Raw genomic sequence first — 27,100 nt, 5'->3', positions numbered from 1 at the left:
AGATAGGGAGATGGAGAGGTTGCACAAATAGTAGGAAGGCGAGGCAAACGTCACAATGTAAGCGTGTGTGAGATCCTTAATCGTATCAATCTACAGTTTGGAAATTTCGATGGCAACCCGCACTTAAGTAGAAGTACAGATTCCCATTCTAACGTGCATCGTGTGCTCTTGCTGAGAAAGGGACCAAAAAAAAAAAAAAATGATACGCTATCTTAATGTGTTCCCATAACTTAACATGACAAAAAATATATACAAAAAGCAAAATCAGCTCATCATGAAAGTTTCAAGACGTATACGCCACAAATTATTCTTGGAGCCACGTCTCTCTGTCTGTTGTCATCCGTAGTTCACGTTGCGTCTTAACAATTCAGTCAGTCGTCATCTGCGAAAGTTGGAAAAAAAGTCACCAGCCTGCTTTCGCTAAGTTGGAAGTACCGATATCCATTTCCAAGTGCAGTGAGTAGAAGTAAAAAGTCGACAGAAAAATGCTCAAGAAAAGTAGTGGTCCTTGAGTACAAGCTGACAAATTACTAAAATATTAATTGCTATTTTGAGGCAGATGCTGAAATGATTTCATGGCATTCCCGTTTATTTCAAATGGGGGATTATAATTTGCCTTAAGAGTGTTTTTCACTCACAATGTGGTCACAGAACAAATTGGACTTGTTGAAGGCTGTACCTCAGAAATTTGATTACTGGTATGAAATATGTGTACGTCATTACGTCCCGCCCCTGCTTTTAGTCCATTATTTTTGCTGTTGTGACTTCAACTTTACGCAAAATGTTCTCAATTGGATGCGTTCACTTGGTGCCCAACAGCTGTGCTTTTGGGAGCTTATTATGTGTGCGAGCCAAGCAGCTGCGCAGGTGTACCGCACGAGGCAGGAAACAGCAGCAGAGGCTATGAAGTGATTACTTTGCATTTTGGCTACATGTGAGGCTGAGAATAACACCTGGCGGAACGAAGTGGACAAAAGACCGGTACACATTCCGACAATGAAAATCCTTGTGACTACGCTTCTGGAAAGACTTCCTACAAGACGTTGGAAGAACATTTGTGAGGTCACAGATTTCACTGGGTCCAGCTTTAGCTAAAATTTCGGAGTTTTCATTAGCGCTTCGCCAGCCCTGGATGTGTTAATCAATTCAGTTGAAAAGCCTCGTAAGTTGGGTCACTCATATCTCAAGGCATCGGTGCACGAATCGTTACATTCTGATCCGTGGAAAGAAAGGTTTTCGATATGCGGCGTACCGACTGACAGCATTCCACAAAACGCGATACGACTATTTGTCTTAAGAATCTCGTATTAACCTTTTGCTACGTTTACATCAATGTCAAGGCGGTCCTTGTTGAACCCCCCCCACATTCCCCCTTCCTTAGGTGAAACATAACCTCCTTTTGGGCTCAATGGATGGCAGATCACAGGCCCTCGAGATCTAACAAGAGACAATTATCCTCAATTGAAGGCTGACAGTAAGAACAAACACTTTGCAAGCGGCGCAAGGGTTCTTTCTTCTCTCGGTGGGGGGAGCAAATTCTCTGACCAGGTCAAACTGAAGCTTCACGACGGACCTAGCCGGCCTGTTCAAACATTTCTGGAAAAACAAGACAAAAGTGCGAGAGTCGGTGTATTCAGACCGTCACAGCTCAGTCAGTCAAGCTTTTTTGCAAGTCAGTGGCGGGCCAGAACCGGAAAGTAAAAATACATGATTTGGCCTTGTTGGTGCTTTTGAGGCTCCAGCCTTTGACATTGTCTTTGTGCTTGGCTTCCATGATGGATCGAGCAGCCTTTGCTGTGGTAGGCACGCAGCTCCGAGGCCAAATGTGGGTTTAAAAATAGCGAGCCCTGTGGACGTGCGGCTTGCTCTCGCTGTTTCCCTTGGCCCGCCGAGGCCCCAACATATCGCCATTAATCCGCTTCATATGCAAAGCAACACAATATGATTCCTTGTCATTGCCGCTTGCCAGCTCCGCTCACCGTCAATCACGTCTGAGTCCGTGATAGAGCGGCGCTGACAAACTGAGGCCTTTTTGTCCTGCTGTTTTTCTGGAGCCACTCAGGCACCAAACAACAACAACCAAAAAAAAAAAAAAAAAAAAAAAACCTTCACACACAAATGGCTTCCAGTAATAGAAACATTTCTGTGCTTCTCTGCTTGCCATTAAGAAAAAAAAAAATGAATCTAATAGAATCATTTGTCTTTGCGTCTGACAGGTCCAAGGGACGCGTCCATCGTTTAATTGGACGAGAGGTTCATTGACATCACAAGAGGTGAAAGGTCAGTGCGGGACAACCTTTGCTGCTTCTTTTGGTGCCAAGTTGTGTTTGAGAGTTGCCAGGTGTGAAAGGTTTTTAGCCTTTTTGGGCGGGACTCTGATGCGAACATCTGCGCCGAACTTATAGCCAGTGCAAGAGGTGCAGGATTCGTGCTGAAGCCCAAATGTGGAGTCGTTTATATTGGGGGGGGGGGGGGGGTATGTGCAACAAAGGTTTTTGCAGATTCTTAAAAGTCGAACAATTTACCTGTAAAGACAAAAGCTCAGCTCATGGCCGTTTTACGGCGCCTCATTGTTGGCCGGGAGTGCGTGCACATCATGTAGCGAAAGATGGGAGAGCGAGGGGTGTGGGGGGTTGGGGTGCTTGGGTCTTGTACAACGTGACAACCGGGGGCTTCATGCTGGCATGGCCGCTTTAGAGCGCCTCATTGTATTCCAGCCACTTGAGGCTTTAAGCTAGTATATTTTCACGCCTCAGCATGTTGTCAGCCTCACACTTCTATTTGGTATGTCAAATTTAGAAGACATTTATTTTCACTTTACAGGGATTTTACCATCATCTCCTAAATGAGTAGTAGATTGACATTAATGACCTATGTACTGCCAATGGTTAAAATCTGATGTTGACCCAAATTATAGGATTGTTCAGTTTTGTTTGGTGGAAGTCTACTCGTTATTAAGTCGTCGTTATCTTACCACCGGTTAATACGATTCAAATTCCAAATGTGTTGACCATATCCTCTTCACATGGACCATTGCCAAAAGCATAAAAGAACGAGTGCCACTGTTGCGTCCAAAACACAGCCCGCTTTGAGCCTCCTGATATAAATAGACAATGTTTACTCACACGTCCAGTTTGGCCAAGCACCGTCTAACTCTGCGCCTGACCCCTAACATAAACACAACATGGCTCCTTTCCCCAGCGACCCAGAGGGGTGCAGGTGGTCCACATGGACACCTCTATACGGGTTCTGACCCGGGTTCAAAGGTCACACCCCTCAAATGACGACCTTCCTTGCCGCCCCTAATTGCCCTGTTTATTTTTAGTCCACACCGGGCTGTGTTGAGCTATTATAAGAAACATGAACATGAGGCCGTGTGCTAATTACCGTTGGGCCGGCAGACCCCCACTTTTGCTGATTGCTCCCACATGCCAGCCCACTCAGAGAGCGCAGTCTCGTCTGTCACCTTCGCTGTCTCTCAGTGTTGCGGCAGGATGGCACTTTGCACAAAGTCTGCATTATTACGAATGCGGGCTGGAATCAGTGACGTGTTGGATTTCACCGAGAAGAGTCGACAAAAGTTGAGCACTTACTATGTTATCCTATTTCTGTATGTAATGTGGGCGAAGGTCAGTGGCAGGCAACTTTGAGGCGGTTCGAATCAAAAAAGTATTGAGCACGTCATGCATAAGAAAGGTGTTCAGACCTGTTCGGTCTGTGTGATACTGAAAATTGTGTCATGCAAATTTTTTTTTTAAATTGTGAAAAAATACAGCAATGTTGAAATAACTGAGTATAAATAAGCATAAAAAAAATCTAGAATCATTTTCTTGCACAATAAAATTAAAAGGTCAAAAGTATCCTTAACAAATTTGCAGATTTGGTTGTGCGAACACAGAATAAAAAGTCCAAACACAAATACGAAGTTGTACAAGTGATTCTCAGTGTGGTATGGCACTCTCTGGTGGTACGTGAAAAAAAAATCACTGCCTAAGTACAGTTCAGTTGTATTTAACTTTGAAGCTCATTTAAACTTTAGCAGTTTGCTTTTAAGCATTTATTAAGCTACATTCAATTTGATGTGCAACACTTTAAAAAAAAAATGACTTAAGTAAAGATTTTTTTTCTCCAATATCTGAGGTGCGCTATTTATGTTCAAACTCTGCATTGTTACAGTGGCTTACAGTGCAAACACTACAATATATGTATTGGAAATAAATCCCAGATTTTTGTAATGTGTCCCAGCGATGTTGGATGGCAGCTGGAAAGCGGAAATCAAATAAAAAAAGAGCACATTATCACAGAGCCCGTTGCTGGAAAGGATCAGTGAATGTGGTGCAAGTATTTAAAGAGGCACTAAGTAATTGGGTCGATTTGGGCCTATTTGTGGTCTGAAGGAGGTTTGAAATAAAGCAGCCGAGGTGTCGGTGGCGCTGAAGTTGTGAAGTTTACAAAAGGTTTGATTGGAGTAGGAAGCCGGTTGTGTGGATTAGCACAAAGAGAACGCACGCTTCTGTTTGGCACTGCGGACATTCGATCTGACGATTAGCGAGCTGTGAGAGAATGAGCGGCCAGGAGAAAAAAAAAAACGACATCTTCAATAATACAGTAGTTATATCTTGCCGATCGTTTGAATTTGTATTCATATAGCTCCTCATGTGTTCACCAGTATCGGGTGCTGACTTTTCATGAATGTTCGCCACTTTCGACCTAAAATTTCTCCCTCTCTCTCTCTCTCTCGTTGCGGTTTAGTTTGAATTTTTTTCCCCCATAAATTTTCACGGCTCAGTCCTCTTTCGGCCTATGTTGCCGGGTAACGCATGCATCAGTGCTGCAGCAGGAGCTGTCACCGAGGCGTCTGGCCAGTATCAGACAGCGCAGGCCCACCCGCCTCGATCTTCCCTGATGGATTAGGTTTCCATCGCGCCTCAAACCTGCAACTTCCTGCAGAAATGAATCACCGGGTGAAAGAAAACAATACGTTATGCTTCTTCTCAGTCCTGCTAGTTAGCTATGATGTGATGTTTCCTGAGCGTATAAATGACTTCAGGGAAGGCAAAAAGCACACCTGTTTCACCATCCATTTCGGATATGGATTTATATTGGTAAAAACTCCTGAAACAGTGACAAGTTAAGGATATATCAATAAAAAAAACGTCACTTTATTGGTTTGCCGAGGTTAAGGCTTTATAATGCTCTTGAGTTTGTATTTATCTTCTCTACTGAATAGTAATACAAGGCTAAATTGAACGACAATGCAAAAGGGTTAGTCATTGCACCACAGTATTTACTAAAAAAAAAAAAAAAAAACGGATTTAATTTGCAGACCTTAGATCCCTGCCTCCTGCATTTACAGTATATTTTATTACGATTCATCCGCAAGTCATGTCAAATGCTTTATCCTGAGAATCTAAAAAGCAAGATCCTGAATCTACACTTAAAAATCCCGCAACTGCTGCTTCTTAGTCCATTTGTAATCCTGCGGAAATTGGCGAGCAACACTCCTGTAATGGACGGGCAAAAGTCTGTACAATATTTGCCGATTGTTTTTCCAATTAAATATGGAATAACAGTCCAATGCGTGACTGCGTGTTTGGCACCGACATACAATTTTTTTTTTTTTTTGTCGCTTGTATTAAGTCAGTGATGCTTTTTTACGATGGTAGCATGCAGTGCACAGGTGGGTTTTGCAGCTTCAGCGTTTCATTTATGTTAATGGCGCCTTGCCAATGTAAGGAGCTGGAGGCTTTTTATGACCTCGTTGCACCTTAACCCCCCCCCCTTCGGGTATAGCTACATTTGCACAGCAGAAACAATGTCACACTCATTCATTGAAATATTAATCTGAGTGATTAATATTCTCTCTGTATATAACCCGTGTTTGTTTATGCAAATACGTGAAAGCCAAGATAGGATCGAGCGCTGGTTGTGCTGTTGAAGCATCTGGCAGCACTTTGCAGTAATGGTTGCTAACTTTGGTTATCAGGACTGAGCTCCCTGGATTAGGCTTTTATCCCAACGCTGGAATTTCAAAACTTTCTGCTTTGCGAAAGCTTGAATTGAGGAAAGAGGTTTTGGTTTTTTTTTTCTTCTTAGATTTGGTCTGCTGAGGTAACACCCAGCTGTTGACGAGATGCTAATTTCTGGAGTGTCTCGGGAGCTTTTCTAATCACTTTTTGCTGTTGTTTGTCTTTTCTGCTTCTCTTCTACCGCTGCTGCGATTTTATGTGGTTGAGGTAATCCTTCAATGTGCCAGGCAGCTGTACAAGAGATTTTAGTGTCTTCGTCTCTCGTGAAAGACTTTCTTTGCCGCCACCCATCTATAAAGGGATGTGAATACAGAAATATTCATTATTTCATAGAATAAAAAAAAAATGCTGAATTTGCATGGGTCCTGTATAAATAGAAGGTTGAGGCGCAAAATGTGGCGGCAAGCAACCGAGCCTCACCTTAGATTGCGCAATCCCTGACTAAGCGGGATAAGGAGGCTTGTATTGGAAAGTTTCTGTCTCTTTATGTCTCTAGTATGTTCAGGTCCAGCTAATATTCTGATCTAATGTCCCATAATTTGGCTAGCTTTCCCATTTGCATAAAACTGCACAAGAAGCAGTGGCAGCCTGGTTTTAGTTGCTGCCATTCTTCTTCTACATGAGCCCGAGCGTCTCTGCAAGGTTTGCTCCACATGGAGGCCAGAATGGAAGATATATCTACCAAGAATTTCATCAAACTTGATTACCAAATGAAACGGGATTCATTGTGCAAAGAACTGATTAACAACGACCAACGCCGGCTCTTAAAGAGCTGCTTGAAATATCGGGTCTCAAAATAACGTATTCATTTTTTGCACACCACTTAATAATATGAGTAGCCCATTGAAAAGGTAAGAAATTGTTGTCTCTGAACCGCTGGAAATACAAATGCCCCAATGGCCGATTCTAATGTTGATGAAACGAATTGCCGATATTATTTTTCACCCGTTTTTGTTGTCAGTTTGCCATGCTGCCACTCTATTTGTCCCCTAAACTTGTAAACCTGACTCTTATGTTGGTGCCTCACCAGCCACGAATCTTATGTGTGCGATATCTCCCGGGAATATGCATGTGTGTGTGTTTGGGGAAATTGCCCCCCCCCCCCCCCCCCCCCGGTCGTGGATCACTGTTGCCACCTGGACATCTGTTGTGGGCCACCTGATGAGCGCCGAAGCAGGGCCAACACACCTGACGGCGCCCCCTGTGGTTCTGTCCTCAGAGGAGCCTCCCAGGCGGCCCAAACGCTTTTGGGCACCGGTCCAACAACAACAGCAACACAGAAGTCAATGGAACTTTGAAAACATATCCCAGCGCCTCACCACTCGCGTTTCTGTTTGTGATGTCTGCTGCCATTGAGGAAAAGCCCCTTTAAATGAGACTGAGTTTGGTTCTTCATAATGGAAGGGCTGGTAATAGAAACCCGCTGTCTCGCTGCAAAATTGGTTTCACATTTTTGAATGATAGCCAAAGCAGTGAAAGATAAAAAAGCTTGCAAGGTTGTTTCAATACAGCATGAAATTCAAGACATGAGTTGTCCTAATTCGGTGTCTGGTCCACCCTCCAGAATACTGGAATACTCTCCAAGCAGGATTTTGGGCTACACCCAGTTCCTGAAACTTTTTCCCTACGGTAATCTTCCTGAGAAACCAAAGTGGGACTCTTGGTTGAAAAGATGACCGTCCTCCAGCATTCTTGGCTTGGCAGGGGGGCAAGGGTTGGGTTGAATTGGAGGGGCAGGTAAGCAAGGGCATTGTGTGTCCAGGGGAGGTACCTAAGTTGGGTTCGACCCTTTGGCTTTTGTTGATGTTTTGTGGTCATTGTTGGCCGGGTTTAATGCAACATTCCTCCTGGCCCGACAGTCCGTTTATACAGCAGGAAGGCAGAAGCGAGTGGGGGGGGGGGAGTGACCATTAAAAAGACGGGCTTTAAAATCTTATCAGAAACAATAGACGTTGAGCACTGAAGCAATTTTCGCTGTTGCGATACCTTGAGCAAAAAAGTAAAAATCACATGACATTGACGGTTAAATAGGACGAGAAAGGGATCGAGGATATCTCGTTGGGAAATGCTGCCTTTTCCCCCTTTCGGTGAGCCACTGATTGTGCTCTGATTGCACTCAACCAAATTCCTGAAAACCTTATAGAAGGCCAAGGGAGAATTATATTTTGGCTTTTTTTTTTCCCCCCACTTGGCTGTTATTTTTCCACAAATGTTCTCCTTATTCAGCAAATAATTCATGAATCTTAATGCCAGAGAAAATGATACTAATACTTCATCTAGTTTGTCAATAACTCTAAGGCTCTTCCGCCTCGATTGAAAATTACAAACCTTTATTTATTTTTTTAGGGTTCATCAACGCGCCTCAGAGTCGAGCGACACGAAAACAACGTTGCAGTTTGCCTAAAGGGGTGCAGCCAGAGCAAATGGGGTCAAGCTGTGGTCAATTGAAGCTTCACGTAACCTCTCGTCTTTCTATTTTTCAACACTTGACGAGAGCCTCCTAAGGCAGAACTCTCCTTAGACAGCTTTGTCGTCGTTGCGGGCCCGCCTCGCCTCTCCTAGGCGGCTTTTAAAACAGATTACAGGTAGATGGGTTGTTTTCCCCCTGGAGCCTGCTGTCACTGAAATATGGACGTGTTTGAAGTGCTCGCCCGCGCGCAGTCAGCTCGGAGGTTACGTGTTTCGGTATGAGCGGGATCAGTCATTGCGACGGCATTATGGCTACCCGTTTGTCATGTCACGGCGAAGCGTGGGCCAAATTCCTCAAGCCAATTGCCGTCCCGCGGTTACTGCTTGCTCATCGCTTTCCCTCTGTGGCTTTGTGGAAATGCGAGAGGAGGCCACGATTCTAACAGCGGATGTATGCATCGGTTTGTTTTTATTAATTAAGTTCTCATTGCAAAACAGCCTGCCCAATACGAGGGACTGTGCAATTTTTTTTTTTTTTTTTTTTTTGCAAAGCAGCAGTTTTTATTCTCAGAAGCAAGATCTGTAATCGGCTTCCGCACAGGAAAAGTTCCAAACCTCCATGCATCAGATAAGTGTTTTTTTTTTGGTTTTTTTTGTATCTGGGTCAAGCACATTTCGCTCGGAGCGTTTGGAGCGATGCCTTTGCCAGACAGAGGTTATTCAAAGCTTGCCTACAGGGAGCTGATTATGACTAATGAGTTCCAAGTTAATGTGACCGAACAGAGGCGGCAGCTGTCGGGAAAACCGGCCCAAAACGTTATCGGGAGATCTCGTCACGGGCCGGACCGGTGGACAAACCCACAGGAAGTGCACCACTGCCGACGCCGGTCACGTCCGACACGAGATGTTGCGAGCTCCATCGACTTATAAGGAGATGTTCACTGGATGTTAAGGAAAACTTTGCAGCGCAAATGCTTTCATTGATAGTCAGTGTTTCTGTACGTCAAACCGGACGGTACATTATAACCAGCCGTTGCCTTGCCCTCTGCGCTTACACTGATTAGCCTGATTCTGTGCAACGGCATTACGGCAGAGCGTCCTGCGTGCCGCTATTTCAGCTCCAAACAGCCGAGATGCGCTTCCAAGTATGTGAGGGAGAAAATGTTTTGCTTCTGAATTTCAAATGTTTTTAAGAGCAGACACGTTAGGTGCCTTTGCGCAAATGATCTGGAACAGAATCGGTATTGCCGATACCATGTTTGATTCGACTCATCGGATCAGAAAGGACTTGGGTCGTGTTGACCTCATATATCGTATATTGATTCTTCATTATGGACTTCAACTTTATTGCTATTGCAGACTTTCATTTGAAAAAAAAAAAGAAAACGACTACTTCTCTATGTATATCTTCTGCAGGCAAGCTGAATCCAGTTTGATTTTCCCAGAGGGAGACCTGATCCCAAGAGGATCCCTACCGCTTTTGTTTTCCTCTCTACTTGGTTTATTGAAAAACTGCGCTGTGATACCTGACAAACAGAAATAAGTGATCGGTAATTGCTTTGTGGTTCTGGGCCCTCGAATCAATTATTTTGCCTCCCTGGCAAAAATGACAATGCTTTATTTGAACACAAGCGCCCCATAGGTGAGTCATCAGGGCTAATTGAAACCTGGGGATGGTGACACTTATTGGCGAGCAATCGAAATGTAGACGTTAAGATTTTTGCTGGTGGGGGGCAATACGAAATTGAGCCCGAACCTCCCACCAAAGCGCATTTGAACTGTGGCACAGGACAGTACCGAGGTGAGAGCAACAGGTGTGGAAATAATCTCAGACCCGCCCAGTTTGCCGGGGCTTCCTATTCACCCCTCGCCTAAGGTGCCGTACGGGCATTGTGGCTGACGAGGAGCGGAGGAACATGGCAATTATGACATTACGGCTGGCTGACTGAGCGGCGTTCGCAGCTGGTGAGAAACAGAAGGGAGAAAAGGGCCAGCAGAGAGCCAGCGTTCCCACCGGAAAGCAATCCAGCACATACAGTCTGGAGACTGTGTTGATGTGCCTCGGGGGGTGGAGGGCGGTGGCGTGGGAGGGGGGGGGGGGGGGGGGTTGTGATGCCACACCACTCCTTGGGGAGCAAAGGGCTGTGACTATTTAATCCGGCAGTGAATTGCTGCAGGTTGAAAATCTCTCATTTACCTTCAGTGTGATTCACTAGGTCCTAAATATCTTTCTGCTACAGAGGACATCAGTATAAGAGGAAATGACATTTCCTAATGTAAACGTTTCAAATGTGAGAAATTTTGGAAGCGCCCTGACTTTTAGATCAAATAACTACAAATAATTCGAGTTGAACTATATACCCGTTTCTCCTGACTGCAGCCTTCGCACCGTTGTAGATCATTTTCAGAAAGTCGAGGCCATCGTCTGCTCCGTATTTTTATTTTTTTTAATTTTTTGTCTACGTAATTCACACAGCATCTAAACAAATGAGAATCCACTGGGAAGCGTTCTCTGTTTTACATAAACTTAACGCATCCCAACTCAACACAGATGCACTCCACTCGATTCCGCCCCGAATTAATTCAGCTCACCCCAGCTGAACTTGACTCCGCCGCCACGCAAACTCCACCCAACTCAACTTTACTCCCCACACTTCCCTATAAGCCACACCCCACCCCACTTCGACTCGAATCCGATCCCTAGCCCGACTTCAATTCCAACTCCAATTCTCATCCTGATTTTAAGTGAACTCACTGGCTACATAACGGCTATACATCACAACCAATTTTTGATCAATTAATTCTACTCACAGTCTAAATATGCACTAACCAACCCAGCTAATTGATGTTTATCCTATGTTAAGTCCTTTTTAAGGGTCCTTTTTTTTTTTTTGTGCTCTACCCACTTGCATACCTGAACTGATGCTTGAAGTAATAAAATAGGAGCCTTTGATGTAACGTCCCACCCAGAGGCTTCTTCTTCTCCCTCGGAGGAGACAATACGCCAATTCATTACCGGAGCTGCCGCTTCAAAGCTCAGCCACTCTGCATGGAGAAACTCTAAACTCACATCCCAGACAGGCTCCTTTAAACACCCACTCAACCTCCCCCCCCCCCCCCCGGGCGCTGAGGTGGCGGCCGGATGAGTCCACATAAGTCACGGTAGCCTGCACATATCCCCCCTTCCTTAAAACTCGCAGCGCCACACCTATCCCCCTCAGGTGACAGGTGGATTATTGGGCACTGGTATTTTTGCATCCCTTGCCCATCTTGGAACACGCCCGTTAATTGCGGGAAAGGCGTCCTTTTAAGATTTGGGTAGGCTGCAAACCTGGCGTTGAGCCTTCGTCTTGGATTGCAACTGTGACACTGTACATTGGATCCTAGTGGACAACGTTCAACGTTTCGCGGCAACTTGTGCAAAAAAAAAAGGAAAAAAAAAAAAAAAAAAAAGAGGTACTTGAGGTGAGGTGTTCATTTGAGGAAATAATGGAGACCCCCTTTTTGATCGACGCCATTTGCTGAGTGTAACGCTTTCAAAATGAACTTCAATTTCTATCCTTTTTCCAACTTTGAATCTGATAATAAATACAGTTCATTGAACAACTCAAAATGTGTATTGGTCCATCCCAGGCAACTTAATTTTGTATTTTTAAAAAAAATATTTTTTGTACTGTACTGAAACTCCTAATTTGAGTAACAGGACTGAAAGTAGCAGGAGTACATTTTTAGTTAGCAAGTACATGAAATACAGCTACATGGCATTTATGCTAATAGCATGTTTCCACTTAGTATATCACAGTGATTTAAAAACAACAAAAATTAATTAAAAAAAAAAAAAAAAAAAAGTAACAGGACTGTGCCAAGATTTTGTCCCTCCCCATCGTAGTTGAAATATAAAAATAAAGAAATGTAAAAATTGAGTGATTCTAATAATGCAACTTCCTCTGGAGCATGTGACTTGCGGAAAACTATATTCCAATTTTTTCTGAATGAGATGCCAAGGACGTGACTAAATTTAAACTTTTTTTTAGGTGTATCACAAATACTGGATAACATTTCTAGAGAATGTCTGATTTTAGTAAAGGCAACAAATGCTATTTTTCAATGTTTGGAGGGTACTTGACTACCTAAAAAAAAAAAAAAAAAAATGTAGCCCGGTTGTCAAAATCTTTAACGCTCCTGTAATCAGATTGAATTCATAGTCGTTTGTCCCTTCATCGTTGATTCAAAGCAACTCCTTCCACTGTGTTTGTTTTTGCTTTGTAATCCTTTGTCATGACCTCAGGAGGCCATTGAACTACTCGAGGGAAACAAAAGTCGCTTGACCCGTGCGGTTGAAGGTATTTATGAAGCGAAGCACTATTTGTTCACGACCCGCTATGCGCTTTACTCGGCACGCGTTGTTTTGTCTTGGTATTTTGATAGCGCTTTAAGAAAGTTTGTTTTCTTTTTTTTTTTTTTTACTCTGAGGCTTTTTAAGATTGTAAAGCCTGAATCAACACGGCTCGCTTTGACCGAGCATATTTTCATCTCCGCAGCCAAGTCTCTTAGTTGTTATTCTTTGGGGACGTGTTTGCAGCGCTGCAGATTAGTTTTGAGCACGCTCACACGACACAACAGTTTAAGAAGCGCTTGGCTCCGTGGGTGGCTGAAAAATCTCTCTGCCTTTATTGTCTCCCTTTTTCTCCCTCCCACTCGAACTTGTTCTTTGCCAAGTCTGATGTCAGTCCATAGAGCCCGACGTGTACAGTTTCTATTTTGACACCCGTTCCTAATTACACATGTAAATGATTGATCACCTGGTCTCTCGGCAAGATAGATGGAGGTCCTTGTTACAAAGATGTTTCTGTGATTATGCCCCAGTTCGCTGCCGGGTACGGTTGAAAGCGATACCAGTGCAGTCCCGTGAAATGGGAGATTAAGTTTTGAGCACCTGCCATTTGGACCCAAGTTTGTCCCTATTAGTGGGGCTTGAGGAGCGAGCTCCACAGGTGTGACCGGGCGCCCGTGGCCTTTTGTTTGGTCTAATCCCAGACAATTTAAAGCCGAGCTGGCCGCTCGCACCTTTAAGCCCGACTCTTTGACACCCGAGGGCCCTGACCGCTTGAAAGCGCAACGGAGCGACTTTTGTGAGATGCGATTTGGCTAATTGATTTTGGAGTGGCCGGTTCGGAGGGCCCGCGGTGGTAAACTGAAACCGCGTCTGCGTCAAATGATCCCCTCTTTGTGATACAAAACGATGCTGGATGCACAATCCTTGCTCGCGCGGTGGGGAAAATAAACATCGGGCCAGAGGTAGCCACCATTCGCCGCTTTCACAGATGGGCTCAGAAGCTCCGTTTCCCCTCTTCGCTCGGCGGCAGCTGTTGATTCATCTGCACTTTGACTCAGGTATGGAGCCAATCTGAGGGCCAGGAGGGTTTTAACCCCAATCTTCTGCTCTCCTCCGTCTCGCAGCCTGGCTGGCACACATGGGTCGAGCAGCTGCGCTTTTCATTGATGTGCCGGGCTGCCTGGATGGCTGCTTGGCTGGAGGGAGATAGATTGGAGGGGAAATGGCTTAATTGTCCTCACTCTCACTGCTGGAATGCAAATAGCCCTCCACTGCTAAGCCTCCTCGGCGAGGAAAACCCCACGCTAAGGAGCACCATGTTTTTTTTTTTTTTTTTTTTTGTAGTTTTTCTTATTTTGGTGAAGAGTGAGAGAATGACTGCGATTGTCTCCCCCACCCTCAGTAGTGGGGAATATACTTTGTTGGTCATATAACCTCTGCCCACTACACTACTGTATTTTAATGTTGCTCATTATGGCTGTAGCAGCTGAGTTAGCGAAACGTAAGCAAACCTTAGTGTGGATAAACGGTATAGAAAATGGATCGGTCCAAATCTAAATCAACAGTTTAGTCCTGCAAACAACCAAAAATGCACATGAATTCCCATGGATAGTTTTCAGTCTCTTAAAATGTTCAGACCCTAGCATTGGTGTGCACAATATTAAACATTGGTGAAATCAATGAACATTTTTTCCCTTTTTTTTTTTCTTCTTCTCCAATCCAGCAAGTGTAGCTGCAGTAAAGCTGAGGCTTTGTAGTGCACATTACTGCCACCTGTAGGACTGGAGTGGAGCGGTATTGTCCAAAGCTTCTTCAAAGGAGTCGTGTTTAGGATTAAGCCTTGGCGGAGGTGCAGTCATACCTGGATTTTTTTTTCTCTCTTTCTCGGCATGCAAAATCACCTTTTCATAGCCTAGTAGGCTTCACCATTCCATTCATCAGCGGGAGGCCAAGCAGATAGACAGGTGAGGGGTCGTGACTCGTGTAGAAAAGGTTGGAGATGAAAGAGTTAAATGCCAAGGCCTATGTATCCTGCCTGACTTTGATCTCTGCCTCAGGTAGCTCCTCCCTGGCCATCAATCTTGGCTCCGAGCTGACGGGCGGGAGGCTGCGCCTTTCTCAGAACGGGCTTGCTCAGACTCAAACCGTCTCCTCGCCTCGACAAGAGGGCCGGCCCGATGTGTCAGCCATACACGCAAAGCTACATGTGTAAGAAGTGTTCTTCATTAAATTTCAATTCGCTCACATTGTTGCTTTGGTGTTTGCCGGCTCAGCGTGAAGCTTTTAAAGTAAAATAGGGGCGAGCGCAGGGAAGGGGTGGCGTGTTTTGCTGCGGTTCTGGAGTGACGTACGCGTCCGTGGCGCTTTGATGTCGGTTCTCAGGCTTCTGACAAACACTGACAGGCTGATGATGCAGCGGCGCGGGCCGCTTTTTAAGCCCCCGGCCCATCCTGGCCCCCGGTCGCCTCGCCCTCCGGTGACAAACTCTGTAATGTGACAAGGTTAAACACCTGAAGCGCTTCAGCAAAAAGCGCATGACCAAGTCGGGGGTCAAGAGAGCAAACCAAAAATGGCGGCCAGGGTGGTGGTTTGTACCTTTTGTACTTATGTTGTTGTGTCATCTTTGAATTGGGACATACAAGAGCACCTAATGAAATGAGCTGTGCTTTTGCGAACCATTTTTTACAACAATTGCTTTTATTTATCAGTCGCTTTAAAATATCTCTTAGGAGAAGAAAAGCAGTCAAAAGACACACAACCCACCGCTCGCCGTGTTTCTCCATGAAAGTTGTTGTCATTTGATCGGCCGTGAAGTTGAGTCTGGCTCTCGCCGAGCCTTTGTGTCACATTGTACGTTACAACAGAACTTAACACTTGACAGAACCACGCTTTGTTTTCAGCAGCTGAACTTGATCCCCTCAACTTGTTCCCATCGAAGAGGGAAAGACTGAGATGTGACTTCATCGAGATATTAACACTCTCGTCACAACCGGGAGCCCTCCAGCTGTATACTATCGCTCCCCCCTTTGTAGGTTCCTCAACTTTGCTCTACATTAAGCCAAAAACATCCGTTGAGTGAATTTTCATATTGGAGAGATCTCTCCTTGCCTGTTTTGACATTTCCCAACTCCCATGCAAAGAGTCGGAACGTTGCTTACCCACCGTTGTTCATAACCGCCGCTTGTCCAGAAGGTCAGACAGATGCCCCCTTCCTCCTCCACTTGTCATCCTCGTCACCTCTGGCATTTCAAACTGACGCTTATCTCGCACATTGTTGGCAGTCAGACCACAAAGGTGGGTTCACGTTACCCGGGGGGGGGGGGGGGGCAGGTAACTTCAGAAGGATAATCCTTGGACCTGGTAAACCGGTCCTTTCGCGGGACTCGTCGTCTGCTTTTATTGTTTCTGCGGTTGTATGTGGGACTCCCCGGGGTAAATCATTGTCCGCTTGCCTTGCTATTTCCACCTCCATCTGTCAGCTTATAAAAATAAATGACCAAGCCCTTGGAAAGTCTTCCTATTTCACATGTAAAAACATGTTGTTTCAATTGTTTTAATCTCAGAGTTCCTTTGAGTAAAAAAACAAAAAAAAGAGAATAAAAATGTAAATTTTGTAAATATATATTTTTTAAATTTCTTTTTACATGTAATACACTTTTTTCCCCTCCATTACTAAGCCATCAGTATCGCGTCTCATGAAACCTTGGCAGGCCTTACAGCAGGCGGGATTCCGGGTCACTGTTCTCCCTACCTCCCACCCGCTCCTTGGGAGCGATGCGTGCCAGTTTTTGTTTTTACCCGCCTCCCCTGGCACTGCGGCCAGGCTTTACAATGGAAAAACATAGTTGATTTATTCCCACCCCCACCCCCCGCCCCCCCATGTTGAGCTGGTGAATCTGGAATGTGTGCTTTGGCAAGATTTTGTGAGGAGCGTGAAAAAAAAACAACAAAAAAAAACAACGAAAAAAAACAACAAAAAAAACAGCACAGAGCTGTAAACACCCAGCGTGGACCCAGACTGGCTGCTCTGTTCCAGATGTGGAGCATACCTGCATGAGGCGGTGCTAATAGTGCAGCTACACTCTGGCAAGCGCAGTAACACAAAACACTAGCACTACTGTCCCACCGCCTGTCCATCAGCTGAGCCTTGGACGCCGTATCGTAAACGGCGCGCGAGTGTGCCAGCTCCCCATAGTCCGAACTGGCACCGAGTGCACTCCCAAGCGTTGGTCCAAAAGTGGAAGCGATGCAATTTCTCTAATTGTCGCTCTTTAAAGCACACATGACCACGTGACACGACGACACTCATTATTGCACAAGTTTATTTACTTATTGTGCCTAATTGATTCCAGGAGTCTGTTATTCAACTAATCAATTAAAAGTTGACACCGGGTGATGATGCCGTCTGGCAGTCATTATGTAAATGAGTCACTTAAAACATCTTTTCAACAGCGTTTTGCTTTTTAAGGGAATCACTTCTAACCAATGAATCTAAATAGTGTGCCAAAAATGTAGTCAAATATGTAACCAAAGATATTGCGTAACATGACTTTTAATTGAATCAAATTTCAGCCACAACATATAATACATGATTGAACTTTGCTTAGATAAGCACATTAGTCACCTTGCATGTGCTTTTTTTTTCCGTTGAGGTTTGAAATGCAACCAAAACAAATGACAAATGTTTTTTTTTTTTTTCGTTTTGTTTTGTTAGAGAGTGAATGAAATTAAGAAGTCAATCATGGAACCGTGAGAACAAATGAGCTATTTGAATGAGCAAACAGCATTTAACCATTATTGTACTATATTATTATTTTATTTGATCGTGTATTTAAAAAAGGGACAGTGCATATTGATCACGATAAACATGACAGATGATCGCTCTCGGCTAATTTCCGTCTGTAGTCCCTTGGCAGATTGTTGTAACATTTGGAATACAAGCAACAACAAAAAATAGGGTAAAAAAAAAAAAAAAAAAAGCTAAAAGCAAGGCAAATAAATGAATTACATTTTTTCCCCAATCTTAGTCAAATGCCTCCTTTAAATTCTAAACTCTGTCCAACCTCATGAAAAATATTTTCCAATATTTCATCTCGCGTTCACACGAGATCATGTGACACGCCTGACTTCTGCCTACGCACACACACGAGCAGCGCACAGGCACACTCTTGCAATGACAAACTGGCGCTGCACATATTAGTGTTACTTTATGACGCGCGCCCGGAGGAAAGATTTGGTCAATCATACTCTGCCTCCTCCTCCTCCTCCTCCTCCTCCTCCTGCTCTTTCCTGAGGCATTAAACAGTCGAGAAAAAAAGCCCGAATCCTATTGTTTGCGTTGGCTTTGTTGATGCACAAAGACAGATAAACACTTTGCGCCACAGAGGATGTTTAAGTAGTGTAAAGGCAAACACCGAATCGCAAATGCTTGCCAAGCGAGGCGAGACATCGTCTCGGAAAGGGGGACACAATAGGACAAAAGTTGGGGTGAGCTTGGATACATGCTCACAATTCAAACAGTCTGTTGACCCTAGACTCGATACTCGCGTGTATCAGGTTTTCTGAAGAAAAAAAAAAAAAAAAAGCACATTTAAAGTGAAATTGAACTTGGCTTAACCCGTTCAACCTGTATGTCTTGATCCCAAGATGCAAAACCATGAATGATGTTTTTATGTAGCGCCAGTCAAAAACAACTTAACCCATTATCTGCCATTGACAAATGTATTTGTCTTTTTACAGTCCAGCCATTCAATCCCAGGAATTTATTTATATATATATTTTTTCAAATGTTTTCATACGTCAGGGTAAAAGAGGGTCTGAAAATGTCCGGCAGTGAATGAGTTCATAAGGACCCATGTCGTGGTCATGGTCCATGAAGTCTTCTGACAAGCAATTCTCAGCATGCCTGTTAGGGTTCTTTCAACTAGTCTCCACCACATGAACACCAAATGAGCTCCCTTTTTCATTACGTGGTATCACAATTCAAACTTGTCAGTTGTCAAAATCAAAACTTCGTATTTAGCAGAGATCCTTAAGGAAGTCTCAAGTTGTCATTTTGCCTTGGGCAAGTACCAAGTGATCTGGTATCTGGTCAGTATCAGGTCTTCCTAAAGAGGGAAGACCAATAAGGTAAAATGATATCATTGGATCATTTATGACCTGTATGTATGTGCAAGGTGTCCCAAAAGTCAACTATACAATTCCTTTTTTTCTATTTTGTTTCAGGTACCTTTCAGACTGACGTGAGTCCATCAACATGTAACAGCTTTTGGAGCAGTGTTGATTGTTTATATATTTTTTTTTATTATTTGTCCCTGATTGCAGTTGAGCACCGGTTTGCTTTAACCCATTAAGGCCTAAAGCGCCTGTCTCAACAGCTCCCCAAAACCGAAGGTCGTCTTTGGAATTGCCCTTGAAAACTTCCCCAGAAATTCAACGCCTACAAAATAATTAATACCTCAGCCCCTGGTAGCAGACAGAAACATAACAAATGCATTGGAACTCGGCATGAGTGAAAACTTGACTGAGCGGATACTTGGGGAGAACGCTCGAGCTTTACCAGTAGAAAAGGTTGATGATCATCATAATGTCCCGCCGGAAGCCTTTGAATCGTCATCCTGTTTCCAGTCAAGTCGGAAGTCTTCCAGAACGTCACCTACGGACAACTTGAACACTTCCATCTCCCTCAAACACACGGTGAGCAATCGTCGGTCACTTTGGTGGTTCCCTTGGAAACTGTCTTCTGCACTTTGGTGCACTTGCTGTAACACTCAAGCACAACATGTCTTTGCTATTATTTCAGGTAATTTGCGTGTGGAACAAGTCATGGGCAGTCATCGAGTGAGTACGTTTTTTTTTTTTTTGTGGAACGTCCTGTATAGGAGGCGTTTGTTCTCCCCCATTGTTGTTGTTGATCGCCCGTTCTCATTCAGAGATTCAAAGCCGTATTTATTTTGGGAGTGGTGCTATTTTGAAGCGGAAAAGTGAACCATCCCAAATGGTGAGTTGTTATGGTGCTGTGGCAAAATGTTATTTAGTTTATTTCCAGATGGTTTTCCTCGCAAATAGCGGCTCAGGATTGTGATTCGTCTCATCTCCGGTTACCGGATCCTTTTCGTTTCCTTCACCTTTTTGTGTTCACTTTCAAGTTTCACACACTTTGTCGACAAGGTCATTAGTGTCCACCATCTTGAAACCCCGCGCTGACATGGGTCCACGTGGGCCACCTGTTTGCGACTCTCTCGCGGGGACCCGCCGCCTGTCAATAGCGCGAGCGTGCCCCGGCAGCTTTCGGCCCCCCGGACAGAGGCTGACTTGTAAAACACGACGTGCCAGCTTGGCGGATCAGCGCTGCTGCAGTTGCTCGGGAATGCGCTCGTTGGTTTTCGGCACAAAGAATGTCGTCAATCTGCGTCACGGCCCTCGTGACGGACAAACTTGACTGGTGTGTGTTTGCGTGCGCGCTGAGGCCGCACACCTGCGCGGAACACGCCTCGACGCAGGCCTGGTGTGTGGCGTCGTGGGAGACGCCACCGAGTCTGGGCTGCGTTGGAGAGCACTGATGTTTTTGAAAATGTTTGTATTAAGAGAGACATGGCGTGGACCCATCCCTTTGCCCCATGACTGCAGGGCTCGCCTTTGTTCTTGGCTCGTTGTACAGACGTAATTACAAGCCTGGCAGGGCCTCCCGTCCTCCTTGTGCGTGTGTGTGCGTGCGTGCGTGCGTACACACCTTAGCTCACGCGCAATGTGTTGTCTTCTCTGCTCTGCTCTTCTCTTCAATGTGGGAGTCTAAAAGTTAACAAATGTTTTTAACCTCTTTGGTGCTATTTTACTTTTTGTAAAAGTGCCAATTTCTTCTCTCTTTGCTTCTTTTCTCTTCAGTGTAGGAGAAAAGGTCTCTTCCTTCGAATCTTTTTGAAACGTAACCCATTTTTCCCCAAAAAAAAAAAAAATTTTAAAAACACTTATTTTGTTCTGTTTTACACTCTTCATTCAGAAGCTCAAGTCCCTCACTAAGTCACGCCCACCCCCCCAAAAAAAAAAAACTGGGTACTCGTTTTGACTGGCATGCTTTGATGTTAAGACCAGGCCATTTTGAACCAACACCTCTTTTTTAATTATCACGAAAGCAATGCGTCACATACCTGTGGCCAAGTATTACTATGCAAATTAATTAAAAGGAGGTTGCAGTGTAGCTTCTTTGGTGTAATGACCTCAGGGAGGCGTCAAATTACAGTCTATACCCTTCACAACCATGTTGTATTTAATATTGTCACTTTTTTTTTTTTTTTTTTTTTTTGTAGTTTCGCAATGTACCATATCAGAACCGAGATCTTGTAACAATCTGAGAGTAAAACAATTCTCATCATACTCTACTTCAAAGCATCCCGTTGGGAATGCTCACATATGTTCACGTACGCGCCACCTTATCAGTCAAATCTACAATCATGACAACAGACAGTTTAAACACATCGACTAACCTCAACATTAGAGCCACTTACATAATCCGTTGAGATCCACAACAAGCACCGTCATATCCAAAAAATCGGCCTTCATAATCATCTTTGATTGACACTGTCAGAGAAGTATTATTTTTACTGCTGCAAACTATCACATATATACAGGTATATGTATACAGTGTGTGTGTGTGTATATGTATATATGTATCTGTATGCATATGTACGTGTATGTATATGTACGTATTACGTATATGTATAAGTGTATGTGTCTATGTATGCATATATTTCTGTGTGCGTATGTCTATGTATGCATGTGTACATTTTGGACTCTGTGGCTCCATTAAAACTTAAGCGGCCAAAAGTTAGATCGGAGCCATGGTTTAATGAGGGTTCAGCAGCCCAACAGGAATGCCGTAGAGCCGAACGCAGGTGGAAAAGAGACAGGCTGCCGGTCTCTTATCAAATCCTATAGGACCGCTCGTGTCGTTACCAAAGAAAGGTGAAAGAGTCCAAGAGGGAGCACTTGTCAAGTCTCATTCAGACCATTCGCCATGATCCACGTACTCTATTTAAAACAATTGATTCTAAGCTCAAGCCCCCCCCGTCAGCCGATTTGCACGGACTCGTCCCCTGAAATGTGCGATCGATTTTTGCAGTTTTTCGTTTCCAACGCCATATTTGACGCCCGTGTCCGCGTTCCTTGTTCTGCAGTTTTGGATTCCTTTTGAGGCGGTTTTCTTGCCATTTTTGGAGGATGTGGTTTGCCGTATTAAGCCATCTGGCTCCCCCTATGACTCTGTTCCTCCTCACTTCTTGAACTTCTTGAAGGAGGGTCTCCCAAGTATTGGTGAATCGGTTTTGGCCATTATCAACAGCAGCCTGTCTTCCGGTGTAGTGCCCCAACATTTTAAACGCGCTGTCGTCCAAGCCCTGCTTAAGAAACCTGGCCTTGATCAAGGTGTGCTGTCAAATTGTAGACTCATTTCCAAGCTGCCTTTTATTTCTAAAATTCTGGAAAAAAAGTGGGGCACTCACAGTTCAAAATCTTTCTTGGATGAACATAATGTCATAAATTTGTATTGTATGTGTATGTCTGCGTCTATATCTGTGCGCGTATGTATATACAGTATAATATATTGGCACCTCATCTCCATATACAGAATATCTGAGTGTTCACACTCAATTTCTGTAGGCTTCAAACTTTCTAGCTATGAATGAAATTGCTCCATCATAATAATAATTTGTGGCTTTGTTCTGGCGGCCGGTTTTGGCTGAGTGACGATCGGGAAGCCGTCCAGCCCCCAGCAGGCAGGCCTTCGCGATGGCTGTGTAGCTGCAGGCAGCGTTTAGTCGGACCTGACCAAAATGATGGGTTTGGACAGCATAGCAGCAACACGCTCAACCCACCAAACGCTCTTTAGACTGACACCTTAGCGTACATAATAGTATATGCGCGAACACGTGATGGCTCTTTTACTTTGCTTTATTTTTTTGTTTTCGCTGAGGCTGCACCACGCGTACGTCCTCTTTTGCCACATCCGTTTCCCCCCACTTTTCCCATCACTGTTTATTTGATGAACCTCGTCATTTAGTCACACTCATTGTTCTGTCGCGATCTTTTTCTGCGATAGGGGAATCTTTAGAATGGTATCATTGATCAAACGCGTGTAAAAATAAATGCATTGTAATTAGTTATTTATGACCCGAGACTGCAAATAAGAAGTGCTTATTACGAATTTGCGCAACATTTTTGCATTTCAAATGCTGCCTGAGCATCACGTATATTGGGGAAATAAATGATTTGAGCTGCTCTTAGAAAAATCCGTAAATCCGAAATTAAAACTGGAAACATCAGAAAGTTTGTGGTATCTAAATTATGGTAAAAAGCTGGGCACTGTGATTAGTTTTAAAACAATGATTTTAATTTGCAGCTAATTAAAACAATATTAAAAAGTAATAAACAATGGAATAATGATTAAGCAAAAAAATACAAAGAATTTGGCCATGATGCTGTCATTCGATTTGATTTGTATTTTATGCAGTCATTTCGATTAATAACTCTTGTCTGGTCATAAATTCTACATTTCGTATTGTCTCTTCCTTAAAATTCCTGTGGATGCAAATATTCATTTCAAATATTTTAAGGCGATTTACTGAGCGGAAATTCTATTGAGTAAAATATGAATGGGTAAACGAGAAAGAAATCTAATGATGTTTTTGTGCGCTCGGGGCGCTATTCGGCCGTTATTGCGGACTCGAAGAGCGCTTAATTCTGTCAGTCATCACAAGACACGATGAAGAACATGATCGAATCCGTTGCTATTGTGTGGAAGGAGGTCCTTGATGCGAGCGTGCCCGTGCAGAGCTGCATCTTAGCGCGCATGTTAATGAGGTTCCAGCAGCTCCACTGACAGTTTGCGGCTGAAGGCCAATCAGGGGGAGAGAGAGAGAGCTTGCAAGACGCAAGACAAGCAGTGTGTTGAAGCTCTGCACGCAGGAGGTGTTTGACGATTATCAGCTGGAAAGGATTTTTATATATATAAAAAAAAAAAAAAAAAAAATACGCGTTATTGTATTTTTTTTCGTGGCGGCTGCGGACGCGCGCACTTGGATCTTCTCACTATATTTCGTGCGGATTGTGTACAGGTTCCCCCTGCTCAGAACTCATGAAACCATCTTCTCTCCTGCGTGGACGCTCTAATGATGTCTATGGCTCTCATGCCTGACACTCTCAATGGCCCGGACCCGTCCAAATCGGCCTTTCTCGAGTTTGGACACGCACATCCGGCTCACCAACAGCGCTCCCCGGGGCTCCCTCACATTTACCCCGTGCACGGCTTCCACGCTGCCGGCCACTCGCAGCACGACGGCTCCTTCCCGGCCAGCAGCGCGCCTTATGGCCGCTCTTTGGGCTACGCCTACCCTGGCGCTGCGAATCCTCACTCCCAGTCGGCTTACATGCCCTACCAGCACAACAACAGCAGCTCCGGCAGCAGCAGTTTGAGCCTGCACGGACGATTAGAGCACACAGGTATGCACAAAAAAAAAAAAAAAAAAAAACAATAAAAAATCTTCATGCATGGACGTACGGATTACGCGTTTGCACTAATTCAAACCATAGCAAATTGTCACTAGTCTCGAATAAACAATGACAACAATCCGATTCTTTGGCTTGTATACACAGATATAGGAACTGTGCTTTTGATTTCGATTTAGTGCCCACTCTTACTTACTCTATATGGAACCAACCATTATCAAATGGTGTAGCACCAAATGATTCTTTGGTTACAGTTCTAAAGTACTCCATGGTACTAGAATCATGGAGGCTTTATAGAACTGGCACCTAAAACAGCAATGAACCCGAAAAGAACCCCAGTAGTCTTTAATAGTCCCATTTCGAATCAGGAGTGCAATATAGAACTCCAGAATCTGCACATTTATTTTTATTTTTTTAGAGATTTGATTATAATTTTTTTAAAATTACCGATACATTGAATTTTGAATATTTCATAGAAAATAATGACAAGCAAAAAAAATGTTAGATATGGTAAAAAAAAAAAAATTGAATGAAGGAAAAATGTAGTTTCGGTCAATCTGCCAAATTTAACAAAACATGAAGCACTTTTTCTTGTTCAGCGAGCACTTTTTCTTGTTCAGCGGGCCACCAAACATGGGGTGGGCCGAATCTTGCCCCTGGGCCTTGCATTTGGCACCTGTTATATGCAGCTAAGGGGAGATGTAGCCACATTCTTTTAACGGTAATTCTCAGTAAACACAACAGCAGAAAGAAAACCTTTGTTATTAATAACTGTTAGGAACTTGTATTCTAATGTAAATGATTGTACATGCTTACGCAACAATGTCTTTTGTCTCCGTGCAACACCTCAAACTTGCACCATCACTTTTACCATTTGTCCAAGAACATACAAAAATGGTCACGTTTCATATTTAACCGATTTCTTTTTTTTTTTTCCTAGATCATGAAAAGTCCCCCGCGCTGGAAAGCAGGGACGTGCGTTTAAATGGCAAAGGGAAGAAGATCCGAAAGCCTCGCACCATCTACTCCAGTCTGCAGCTGCAGGCTCTGCACCAGCGCTTTCAGCAAACCCAGTACTTGGCCCTGCCCGAGCGCGCAGACCTGGCGGCCAAACTGGGACTCACTCAGACTCAGGTGGATGTCCAAAACTGTCACTCATAGGCTAATTACAGATGCAATGAAATTAAAATGCACACTGGAAGTGCCAGAGCAGCAAAACGTCCACAAAAAAAAAAAAAAAATCCCCTGCCAAAAATACCGAATTGTTGCAGGTTAACATGCATGATCGGATCATTCCAGACAAGTCTGGAGATCAAACACGGGAGGGGAAAAATCCCACAACAAAATTGTTGTGATTTGTAACCGGATCTCATAACGCCAGAGTTATTTACTCCACTAATTACGATGTTTGATTAAAGCACCCTAACCACAAGTTAAGCACAAACACACAAACGGTTAATACACGACACTTTAGATATGAGATGGTGTGATAATTGGGCGCTGTTTAGTTGCAAGCCGCTACCTGAAATTGGTTTGGAATGAAGTGAACATTAAGTTTGATGACGTGTGAGAACGTCAAGGCTATAAATCTTCTCATTAAGACGCAGTTAAATCCCCCCCGCTCCAAAAATAGCACTTCCTCTCGCGATTATAGGCCTGCAAAGTCGAATGAGAAAGTAATAATCATTTTTAGTAACGATAATTGAATGACGGCGTTGACACCAAGGAGCTCTTTCTAATATTTTGACTTTTATCTGTACACTGCAGTACACTTATCGTTAAATAAGTACCTTTCTAACAGTGCCAATCAAAATTATTACAGCATTATTAGTGTGTGAATACTTTTAAAAAAATGTACTTTAATGTATTGTTTTGGGTTCCATTGTAAAGGTGCATAATGATTGAGTGCATTGTTCCCCAACCAAGCGATAAACCCCAAAATCTCACTAGCCAAACAATGTCTCAAAAAAGTGGAAGTAGCGTTTGATGACAGTCGCTGATTTAATAAAAGACGTGTTGAATGTTATTTTATTTGATTATTTTTTTTAAACTACACTGCATGTTCACCAATCACATCGAATTTAATTGGGGATCCACAGCTGATTGGACAATAATCTGCCGTGTTTTTTTCCCCCTCCCCCCCTCCGCCTTACAGGTGAAAATCTGGTTTCAGAACAAACGCTCCAAGTACAAAAAAATCATGAAGCACGGGAGCGGAGCAGAAGGCGAGCATCTGAGCAGCACCAGCTCGGCCTCGCCGTGCTCGCCTCACGGCATGCCCCAACTTTGGGACGTATCCATGCAGGCTAATAAAACAGGTGGCCCGATGTACCCCAACAATTACATGAACAATTTGGGCCACTGGTACCCCAGCCAGCATCCTCACCAGGAGGGCATGTCCAGGCATCCGATGATGTGAGCGGAATGTTTACTGCCAACGCCACGACACGAATTTATTCACCGAGTGGATTTCGCGCAAATTTTGCGCATCATTTGACGGGACATTGAAAAGACACCGAAGAGGACCTTTTAGTGTGCGCGATGTCTGCGCTTCGTACACGTCGCGTGCTTGATTATTAACAGAGGCATTTTCCAATGAACACATTCTCTGAGTATTAAGCTAACAAACAGATGTTTGATGAGCCTTGTTGTGACTTTGGAGTAAGTGCGGGGACGGCTCCTTCAAATGCGCAAAATGCAAAGTGCACCAGCGTCTACGGCGAGCGGACATTCGAACGGAACCGAACAAATGCGTTTGTGCTGCAAATAACACACTGTCTCTGTTTTGAAATGAACACATAAAGATTGGTATTTTTTACTGCTGCTA

The 27,100-nt window shown here is 44.0% G+C and overlaps 1 protein-coding gene across 7 annotated transcripts; it reads left to right on the top strand.

The window, feature by feature from the left end:
* Positions 1-27,100, top strand: dlx4b (distal-less homeobox 4b). Of its 7 annotated transcripts, XM_086017579.1 has the most exons (11): positions 1-57; positions 2,217-2,280; positions 14,498-14,738; positions 14,832-14,982; positions 15,675-15,802; positions 19,000-19,059; positions 19,152-19,470; positions 19,577-19,774; positions 23,883-24,267; positions 25,214-25,407; positions 26,429-27,100. In XM_086017579.1, the coding sequence occupies exons 9-11, from the start codon at positions 23,937-23,939 to the stop codon at positions 26,690-26,692; spliced, it is 789 nt and encodes a 262-aa protein (XP_085873705.1). In that variant the 5' UTR covers positions 1-57; positions 2,217-2,280; positions 14,498-14,738; positions 14,832-14,982; positions 15,675-15,802; positions 19,000-19,059; positions 19,152-19,470; positions 19,577-19,774; positions 23,883-23,936; the 3' UTR covers positions 26,693-27,100. The 7 variants fall into 7 exon arrangements, with proteins under 7 accessions (XP_085873705.1, XP_085873704.1, XP_085873703.1 ...); XM_086017578.1 differs by lacking the exon at positions 15,675-15,802 and having other exon boundaries at positions 19,000-19,016; positions 19,099-19,470; XM_086017577.1 differs by lacking the exon at positions 15,675-15,802 and having other exon boundaries at positions 14,836-14,982; positions 19,000-19,470.

Source organism: Filicampus tigris, chromosome 19 (genome assembly GCF_054856515.1).
Source record: "Filicampus tigris isolate MCC_2025a chromosome 19, RoL_Ftig_1.0, whole genome shotgun sequence".
In the NCBI taxonomy this organism is placed as follows: domain Eukaryota; kingdom Metazoa; phylum Chordata; class Actinopteri; order Syngnathiformes; family Syngnathidae; genus Filicampus; species Filicampus tigris.
The sequence above is the reverse complement of the archived record's forward strand: the minus strand, read 5'-3'. Positions and strand labels throughout refer to the sequence as shown.